The sequence below is a fragment of the Nannobrachium achirus genome, assembly GCF_963921795.1.
Source record: "Nannobrachium achirus genome assembly, chromosome: 6".
Lineage (NCBI taxonomy): Eukaryota > Metazoa > Chordata > Actinopteri > Myctophiformes > Myctophidae > Nannobrachium > Nannobrachium achirus.
In genome coordinates, this window is record NC_137815.1 from 45,513,216 (window position 1) to 45,523,691 (window position 10,476).

General features: G+C 39.5%; 1 protein-coding gene across 1 annotated transcript in view; it reads right to left on the reverse strand.

Moving 5' to 3' along the window:
- The window catches only part of rtf2 (replication termination factor 2), a 29,400-nt gene extending 20,450 nt beyond the window's left edge, over positions 1-8,950 (reverse strand). Inside the window, exons 1-5 of the mRNA XM_080729139.1 lie at positions 8,813-8,950; positions 8,072-8,166; positions 6,901-6,994; positions 4,573-4,712; positions 3,963-4,041 (exon numbers count right to left, since the gene is read on the reverse strand). Coding sequence (XP_080585265.1) covers positions 3,963-4,041; positions 4,573-4,712; positions 6,901-6,994; positions 8,072-8,166; positions 8,813-8,881 — 477 coding nt within the window. The 5' untranslated portion in view covers positions 8,882-8,950. The remainder of the gene's footprint in view (positions 1-3,962; positions 4,042-4,572; positions 4,713-6,900; positions 6,995-8,071; positions 8,167-8,812) is intronic.
- Positions 8,951-10,476: the final 1,526 nt, after the last annotated feature.

Here is a 10,476-nt window from a genome sequence, read left to right on the forward strand (position 1 = left end):
ATATTAATAAAAGATATAAACATATAAGGTAGCCTGCCAATCAGAATGTGCATTGTTTACAATGACCATGCTATAATGATTTTAATAATCTAATAATGAACAAATGTTTTATAGAAATATACATACATAGCTGTTACAGTCGTTTTTACTTGTTAATTTACTTGTTTCCTACACATAATGGAGGAGGCAACAGTGCGCGTACGTACGTACACACACACACACACACACACACACACACACACACACACACACACACACACACACACACACACACACACACACACACACACACACACACACACACACACACACACACACACACACACACACACACACACACACACAGCTCATTATTTGTAGTCTGTTCTTTTAGCTGCTCTCATGTGTAAGCTATTGCTCAGTCAGTGTTCACCTGCACCTTCTACTGACTAGAAAAGTAAATCTAAGAAACTGCACAAACAATAATGTCTAAACCTTTTACCTTGCAACAACTTTGATATGACAGTGAAACAAAAAGTGTATGCTGACCAGTGTTAATCATATAAGCCTACCTACAGTATGTTGACCAGTGCAACTTATCTGTAAAGAGGCATAAGGCAGCAACTGAAGTAAATGTTAATTTCGCTGGGCTATATGCCAATTGGGAGATAGATGCCGGCTTCCAGAAATATATGACAATATGTTCCAACTTGGAAAAATGTATTTAGATAAATGAATTACTGTTTCGTCAGATCAGTTAATTTTCTCCATTACAAGGGTCAATTCTTGACTGTTATTTGCTGAAACAAAAGCCAGTGTTTAGAATGGTGGAGCCAGTGATCTTGAAAAGCCAGTAGCCCGGAAGGCCGGTGGCGAAATGCACTTAAAGACAGCCCATGGTTTGCATTAGCGGAATATGAGAAAAGCTTTTTTTTTTTTTACTTTTTTAGATGACCTTAGTTTTTGTCAGTTTTTGCTTTTAGACAGACAATGTTGACAGACAAAACAGTAGGCACAAGTCTTCAGATGGAATTGCACCAGAGATTGTAGTGTTGATTCAGTTCCCAAACAGTGGGTCCTGGACTCCTGGGTCGTACCTATTTGTGGGTCACGGACTGATTTGTATGATATGAGTCACGACTCGAGTAAAAATCCCATTTTCTTTTCCTACCCAAAAATATATTTTTTTACTGTGTTCACCATAATAGCCTATACATATGCATTCTCATAAGTTAACAAATATGAATTGGTTTACTACACAGAGCAAGTACTGAACAAACAAAAAAAAGATAAAATCTCTGTGACTCTACTGGCAACAGTGTGCTACCAAATATGTCTATCTCAAGAACAATCTCTTTTGAGCGTTCCCACGAGTGCCCAACTAGCAGCACAATAACCCTGCTTATTATTTTAGGTCCTATTTCTAGAAGAGTCAAAGAATTGACCTGTGCTGAAATGCTGCCAGTGCCACAGAAAAAGCAACAATGACTGTTTCTCATCAGCTGACTGCCATCTAAACTCTCAAGTCATCGTACTCAATTAGGGGCCACTGGTGCTTCACTCTTCTATTCTACCATGTTAATTGCATTCATGTTCCAGGTCTAAATTACAGTCTGACTAGATTTGTGTGGAATGAGAACTAGCACTTCTCTGGGCCCCCAGGACAGGAGGTGAAAACCAATGCCATGGTTATCATTATATGGTTATATGATTTTAATGAGCCTGATTACTGAAGTGAGATTTTGCAAATTTTGGGGCGCTAAAAGAAAAACTTAAAGCTACAAAACCACAACTAACGTTACAGCAAGGATGTTATGACAAAGTCTGGTTTACGAGGCAAATGGCAAAGTAGTATCTTAGATCTTTCACAAAAATGCTACGTTTAAAAGGAGACAAAAAAAGAACACTCCCATGGTACAGCAGCTCAGTCAGACACGGTCTATTCCTAAAATAGAAGTAAAATAAAAGCCATCAATCCCAGATAGAACATATGTGCACTGTGCAGTCAAATCCACAGCCACCAGCCAATGTTAGGATGAAAACAAACTACATTAAGACTCAATAGGGAATAGGCAATGTATCTCCCAAGACAACTTAAGGTCTTTATCAAAACACCACAAACCAAAGGGGGATTGTCACCACTGATTTCCCCCAGTACACAAGGCTGCATATAATAATGCTCATTATTGGAAAACTATATCTCATTACAAATGGAACGTGTAGGATTCGGCTTAATGCACAGGCTTGAGGGGGCTGCAGCCCTGGGCAGTGGGCACGGGGACTGTCCTTAAGTCCCACATCTCATTACATGGACTGATTAGGGTTAATGACACAGCACCGTGGGCACCGACCTCTGGGGGGCACCAAACGCCTGGTTAAAAAAAGACTATTGCAAGTAACAGCACAAAATAAGTGTCCTGGACCCTCCTGCCCAGGGTTGTTGAAAGTTGCTGTAAAACGGTGCCGAACCCCCACTGGTGAAGTGAAAAACCTTCGGTAGACAATACAAGGTAGTGCAATGAGTCAAAGCCCATCATGCACAGTTCCCAGGCAATGTAACGTTTTTCTTTTCCTCACAAACCTTTATGTTAAACCACATTTTTAGATCAGCATGATCTTAGATCTTAGACTTAGAGTGTGTATGAACAGGTCAGTGGAAACCAAACCAACCCATAGGGCAACAGACTTCAGTATTAATCATTCACCACTGAGAACAAACATCCACCCTGATTGTACATTGCAGTCGAAGGAGCTGAGAATAATTGAGAGTAAACAGCTCCTCTGTGCCAAGCTCTAAAGGCTAGAGGCAGAGGACAGCCTAATCTACAGTAAAGGTTAAAAATCTAATAGGGAAAGGAGAAATGGGATTCATATTTGCTCAACCGGCAAGTTATGTAGCGTTAGGGGTGGGCGATATGGAAAAATACAATATCACGATATTTTCCCAAGCTGTATCACGATACACAATGCTATCAGGATTCTTTTTCACGTTGGTTTTTATGCTTATTTTTCAAGTTACTTGACAAAAACTAGACTATCTGGGTTCCTTTTGGGAGGTCTAAATTGAACTTTACAAGTATGTAACTAATGCTGTCAGAGTTAAGTGGAGACCTTGACATTTTCAAGTTTGAGAACTGATGACTTTGACCAAAATGCAGGTTTAATTGAATTCAGCAATGAATCTCTGTATTAACGATTAAACAGGATTGTTTACAAGGCTCCTCAATTGTATCACGATATATAAGATACCTCTGAAAAGGCATATCGTGGAGACATTGTATCGTCTCAACGATAATTATCACCATATCGCCCACCCATATGTAGCGTTATTTATTATTTCCCCTTGGCTGTATTAACGGTCACAGAAATGTACAGCTGCTACATTATGCAGGTGGAAATGACCAGTAACCTTTCTCAAAGTTTGTTTTTTTACAAAGAATTATGCATTGATCAAAAAGTAGTGAAACTAAAATATACCTTCTGTCTCAATATTTTGGTTTCCATTGAAGATATAATGCCCAATTTATACATGCTTGTGTGCTGTGTCAAGCACCAAAAAGTAGCAGATCTACAAGCTCACTTTGTGTTGTGCTGCATCGCAATGCAAATTTTGCACCGTCCCCAGCAAAGAGTTTGGATATTTCACTCATTATACAGTATAAGAATAGATTTGTGGATCTAATTACTTATTGACGGTTCAAGTGGTTAAAAAAAACACAAATTGACATGAATCCAAAATACACTGATAATCGTGCTGTCAAACAATGAAACTAAATGGAATCTCTGAAAAGGTTGTGTGGGTCCCTGCTTCATTTCTCTCTCCACTAAGGGGTCCTTGGCCTGAAAACGTTGAAGACCCCTGCTCTACAGCATCGTTCACCATGGTAAAGTATCCAAGTAATGTGAGTGTAATACTGAAAACACTGGGGGGGATGGAAAAGGTGGGTTGGGAATCCCAGGCTGTATATTGTCATGTTCCTTACCTTGTGACAGATCTCTGTCTTGACCTCTTTGAGAGCCCGCTCAGAGAAGACACAGCCACAGGTTTGCAAAAAACAGAACCTAGAAAGAAAATGGAGAAAAAAAGCATATTTAAACAACAAATTCCTGTGACTATCATAAACAATTCCAGAACCAGATTAAAAATGTACAACTTCACAGAATTAACTAAATAGAATCAGATCATATTACACATTAAACACAATTCTTCAAAATCATTCCAGCTCTATCGTTTAACCGTTGAAACCTAGCATCCCTACTCTGGACATGTAATAATAGGCAAACATTCTGTGAAAATAGCCCATCTACATGCCCACAATACATATTGTCTGAATACGTCATGTGGTGTGAGCTTGAAAAATCGGTTATTTTCAGCAAAGATAACTGGTGTAGAGGGAAGGAGGAGTATATACTGTATGTAGGGTTTAAGTTCTGAGAGTTAACCAACTTGTATCGTTCAACTCCATAAAATGAATAGATAGCATAACATGTGTAACTGCCCTAAAAGAAATGTCTCTGTATATTTACGAATCGATGCACACCTTCAGTTCAGGAACAAAAACTAGCAGAAGGATAAGCTCTTCACTTGGTTACCTGTGTTTGCCATTCATCTCCACGCCTACAACAGGACAGAGGAACATGGCACTGTGCACGTCCTCATAGTGGTCTCCCTTGGCGTTGCTTCTCTCTCCCTTCCATTCTGGGTTATCAGTCAGATTCAGCTCCTTGATATCCTGACATGATTGAAGGAATGAACATGGAGAGAGGAAAGGATTTAGGTGGAATTAGGGCTGGGTAATATATCGATATTGTGTTATGAGACCAGATGGCATCAGTGTTGTGATTTCTTATGAATAAAATGTAATTGTGTCCAATTTGTATGGTAGAGTATGTTAACGAATATGTACAACGAGGTACAGCTTGTAAGGATCTGGCATTTGTGGAACGAGCAGCACAGCCAAACGTGTGGGTAGAGCCCGTCCAAAAATGGCCTGGCAGGCCTGCAATACTGTTCTTTTGGTGTTCACCTTTGTTGCTTGGTGCATTGAATGATTGCACCCTCCCACAGAGATCTTCGGGCAGGTCCGAGATCCGGAACTACCCGGGATCCGACCCGGTCCGAGCTATTTATGAGCATTTAACCTCGGTGCGGTTCGGTGCTACTATGGAGTGCACCGGTTCCCCGGTTCTCTGACCGTTAAAACAGCGGTTCCATGATACCCGAATGGAACCGGCGATTGGCTGTTACATCTGTCAATCACCCCCGCACCCCCTTTTTTTCTCCTCCGGTCAGTGCTATTGGCTGCCTTGCTGCGTCACGTGACTTGTCAGGAAGTCCTTTAACACTAGTTTTAATGATAAACAAAACAATATCCTCTGCTGCGACATAAATTAACAGTGGATTATCATTAACAATGGCTAAGAAGAAAGATTACACATCTAAAGAAAACGTGGATTTATTGTTCCTTTCCGCATTATTGACTGGGAAATACGTTTATGTCAAGGGGCGAGCAGAAACAAAGAAATAATATGGGGACTGGGGACAGGGAGGAAGTCCAAGTCTGCCGAGTCTGTGACAGAGTAGGTTTATCATGGAGGAGGTCTGAGAGATAGTGGAGCCAGGGCATTTTAACACTTGTAGGAGAGAAGGAGAAGTTTGTAATTGCTGCGGTATTTAACAGGAAGCCAGTGCAGTTGTTTACGGGTGGAGATGATGTGCTGCCAGGGCTTGGTGCGGGTGAGAACTCTGGCAGCTGAATCTACTCTCCCAGAGTAATAAGGAAAAGAAAAAACAACACATATTGGCCATTTTTACACTTTGTTAATTTTAACTCATTGAATGCCCTTTTCAAGATGGCCGCCAAGTACCAGGATGCCACGTTCCTAAATTTTTAGTGCACGGATCAATTTTTAGTGCACGGATCGTGCACGCCCATGCACCATATATGCACCATATGTGTAGTACTTTTTAACAGCTTTCAAACAAAAAAATCCGATTGGAAATCCGTTCAGGCATTCATGAGATAGAAGCCTTCAAAGTCAGACAAAACAAACACTGCCACCTTCCTAAATTTCTAGTGCACAGATCAATTTTTAGTGCACGGATCGTGCATGCCCATGCCTAGATCATGCACCATATGTGTAGTACTTTTTAACAGCTTTCAAACAAAAAAAATCCGCTTGGAAATCCGTTCAGGCATTCATGAGATACAAGCCTTCAAAGTCAGACAAAACAGCCATTTTTGACATTTTGAAAGATGTGTTTGTTATGGGGCTAAACATGCAATTTCGCAATAGCGATCATGCCTAATACATTTGAGGCATTTTTAGATTTTTTTTTATAATTATTATTATTATTTTTTTCAAAATGGCTTCCAACTCGGGAAACTCGGGCTGTGGCAGCCTGGAACTACTGTAATAACTCGGGAAACTCGGGCCTTGGCAGTCAATGAGTTAAGCTCAGTGTCAGTGAAGCCCAAAACGAGAGTAAATGCCAGCAGAACAGTATTGCAAGCCATTTTGGCAAAATCCTGGTCGGCACTACCTACATGTTTGGCTGTGTAGCTCATGCCTCGAATGCCCGATGCTTACAAGATGTACCTCGTTATAAAGGTGATGAATCAACGATAAAATGATATAAAACACAGGGGGAGATGGACCAAAGTCAAGTTTCCTTTCTTTTTGTGTTTATATAGTCTGGAACTAAACCTATTGCTTAATATTGATGACACAGAGATCTCCATACATGGCCATTAATTTATTAGTGAATTAATTTTCCCCAGTGATTTGAATGGGGAAAATTCAAATGTAAAGACGGAATTCATTCGCAAGTGTGACTCGTGTCATGGCAACCACACTTGCAATCTCCCAGAATTGCATCTTTCTAGTTTGTTGTGTGGAAAAGCATTAGTAAAAGCATACCTTGATCCCGCGGACGTGTGTTGCCACCTCACTGTTGGGTCTCTCAGCAGACTTATCCAGAAGATACTCAATGAGTGAATCTTTGTTATAAAGCCTTGAATAACAAAACAGGTTTTACAAATGTGGTATAGTATCTGGAACAAGTTCATTAATTAGCTTTATTAATTAATTTACATTGTTGAATGGGGTCCCAGAAATTAAATTAATACTAGGGTGACCAGACGTCCCGGTTTACCCGGGACTATCCCGTTTTCAAGCTGCGTCCCAGTGTCCCGACAAATATCTCTAAAACACTAATATGTCCCGGTTTTCAATATTCACTACTAAATTTTCCCGGTGTTCGGCAGAATTCAAATAATAGTAGCCGTTTGTTGTGGTTGCATAGACATTTATCATTCATGAAAACATGCTCACCTAACCAATCAGAAAACATGAACAATTGAATTGCGTGTCTGAAACTCTGAATTCAACACTGAGGCTGTTTGTCAATCATTCACTGCCTGTATGCAACCCTGCGGTGCGTTTGTGCGCGTGCACGAACATTAGAGAATGGGCGTGCGCGGTAACATGCGCATCGCTTTGAGGGTCCCGGTTTTAAGAGTGGTTGGCGTCCCGGTGTTTGAGCGGCTGAAAATATGGTCACCCTAATTAATACCAGTCAAATGGCGGGTCCAATGGCGGGTCCTTGAAATGGAAAAGTATGAGAATCGCTGCTGCTGATGAACTGAAAGAGCGCGCTCCATCGTGGGCAGTCGCTGCTTAGTTTCAGCTCAGCTGAAACTTCTTTGTTTTTCTTTTTTTTAATCCTTTTTCCTCGTCCTTTCTTCCACTTTTTTGTACTATTATTATTGCCAGTTAATTACATGTAATTAATTATTATTCAGTTTTTTTTATATCTTTTCGTGGTCACTTTATGTATATATATATATATATATATATATATATATATATATATTATTATTCTTTTTGCAATAGCTTTCGACACTTTGTTTTATTTCTCTTTTTTTGTGCTTGCTCTTTGGACTGTACACTACAGTACTCTTTTTCTTTTTCTTACTTCTCTGTAACTTGTAACTGTGCTGCCTCTGGGCAACTGAATTTCCCCTGTGGGGATAATAAAGGTATCTATCAATCTATCTATCTATCTAACAACAGTCAGAAAGAGTTTCACCTTCCAAGTTCACAGGCAACGATGGGGCGCCTGAGTTTCTCCTGGCTCAGAGCACAGTGCTTCCATTTAGCAAGCAGCTCCGCATTCCTGTCAACCTAAAACACATACACAACAATATGAACTGGGACATTTCCATAGCATGCTTATCATTCTTCATGATCCCATGGACTGTTTTAACATTCAAAGGAAAGAATAACGCATATCCTCCGTTGTTTTTGGTGCTGAGCCAAAACTGTCAAAGCACTAGGACTACTAGGAACAGAAAAGGGGGTCTCGCAACTAACTTTTGATAGCTCCAAGTTTATTAATGACGACAAAGCAGCAATATCTGTGCTGCTTTCGACCCTTTTTAGTCTTCTTCAGTATAATGTCAGTTTTAACATGTCAGTTTTCAGAATGTTATTGACGTCGACAATCATATATGTGAATCCCAGAAGCTAAGGTAGCTAGCCTAGCCATGATCCATCTCACGAAAGTTGATAACGGTTATCAACGGTTATATATTATTTAGTTTGTTACAAACTAAATAAAATTACAACATACGCATTTACATTTAGTCAGGTGTCAATTTCACACATCACTTTGTCATGGATCAGAAAACAATAATGTTGAACTAGTGTGTCACAGGCACACTTTTATGATACTTTCTCTCACATAACAGGCTACAATGGTAGCAGGATAGCAGCTATCAGCTAGCGAAGTTCCAACATCGTCGACAATAACGCTGTATTTAGGACCAACCTTCTCGACTTTTTTGGGTCCTTTCACCAACTCGTGTCTTTTAGGAATAGTGCCGCCGTCGCATCCCATTTTGAAGAGTAATTAACAGGAGAATTATGAATATGAAACAAATAAAAAGAAGAAAATCTAGCAAGCTCCAAACAGTAGGAAGTAGGAAGTTGCTTTGCTGTAAACAAAACAACGACAGGTGTTATGTGACAAGTGAAGCGGGTGCTGGGATTTCTTTGGTTGCCCTCTACTGCCCGGATGAACGAATTACACGTGGGTGTAGTGTTTATGTTTGTCCACGAGGTGGAGGCATCACCCCACCTTTGGACTTGCACGCAGTGTTGTAAAAAGTACTCAAATGTTTTCAAGTAATCATACTGCTGCAATGTAAAAATACTCTGTAAAAGTCCGGGATTCAAAATGTACTTGAGTGAAAGTACAAAAGTATTGGCATCAAAATGTACTTAATGTACAACAAGTAGCCTATAAAGTAGGCTACTCTTATGTCCCCTTTTGAAAATAGCAGATCTACTAGGTGAAAAGCTCACAATTGATTGATTGATTGATTGATTGATTGAAGATGCCTAATTTTAGGTTTGAAGTGTTAATGTATGTTTTTAATAATCCGAATCTATGCCGGAAGAAGGTCTATGACCGAAAGCTTGCACTTTTCCATAAACTGAAAATAAATTAGGCCTACTTGATTTTGCACAATTTTGAGAGTGTGGAGGCTCCCTTTTTCAACTTGCTCCTTTTTGGCTCCAGCACCTCACCTGAATCTACTGGCAGATGAGAGGTGTTTATTTTCACTAATAATCCAAATCTACAAAGTAACTAGCAGTAACTCAAGTTTTCAAATAATTGTAGTGGAAAAGTACAATATTTGCCTCTGAGATGTAGAGGAGTAGAAGTAAAAGTATTGAAAATCAGAAGTACTGTACTGTACTTGAATGTAAATGTACTTGGTTATTTTACACCACTGCTTGCACTTAACAACTTCAATGTAGGGCTACTGTGGAAATGTGCCATGATATATTGCATTTTGTAGAAAAAAAAACATGCATTGCTGTTTGTACAGCACTTTTATGCTTAAAGGCATATGTTATATTTGCCCTAATGATATGTAGGCTACATTATTTTACCCTTTTAGCAGTCATCAGCCAGTGGAGTGGTGTGGTGGTGTTTACCTGCATAAACACATGCCTTTTCCCTGCATCTAGACTATTTTGGTGTTTTCACTGTTTGTTTGTTTGTTTGTTTGTTTGTTTGTTTGTTTGTTTGTTTGTTTGTTTTTGCAAAAAAACTAAAATGTTCCAGACTACCAAAATAACAGTAGGCTAATATGTAAGTAAAGGTACTCATTGTGCAGAATGTCCCATTTCACAGGTTCAAAATGTATACGAATCTTTTGAAAATAGCAGAAAATAGCTGATATATACATAGAGAGAGAGAGAGAGAGAGAGAGAGGGCTGAAGTGGTTAGAGTGTTTTGTAAAAATGTGATTTTGATTGAAGGCTTTATTAGAAGTTTGCATAGGAAAATGTACAGATTCATGACGGTACAGTTCACTGGTACAAGGTCTACTAAAAGGAGATCCATGAAAAGACTAAGCTTATTTCAACAGGAAACCATTTAAGTATCTCATATAACAATCTACAATGTAACTAGTAACTAAA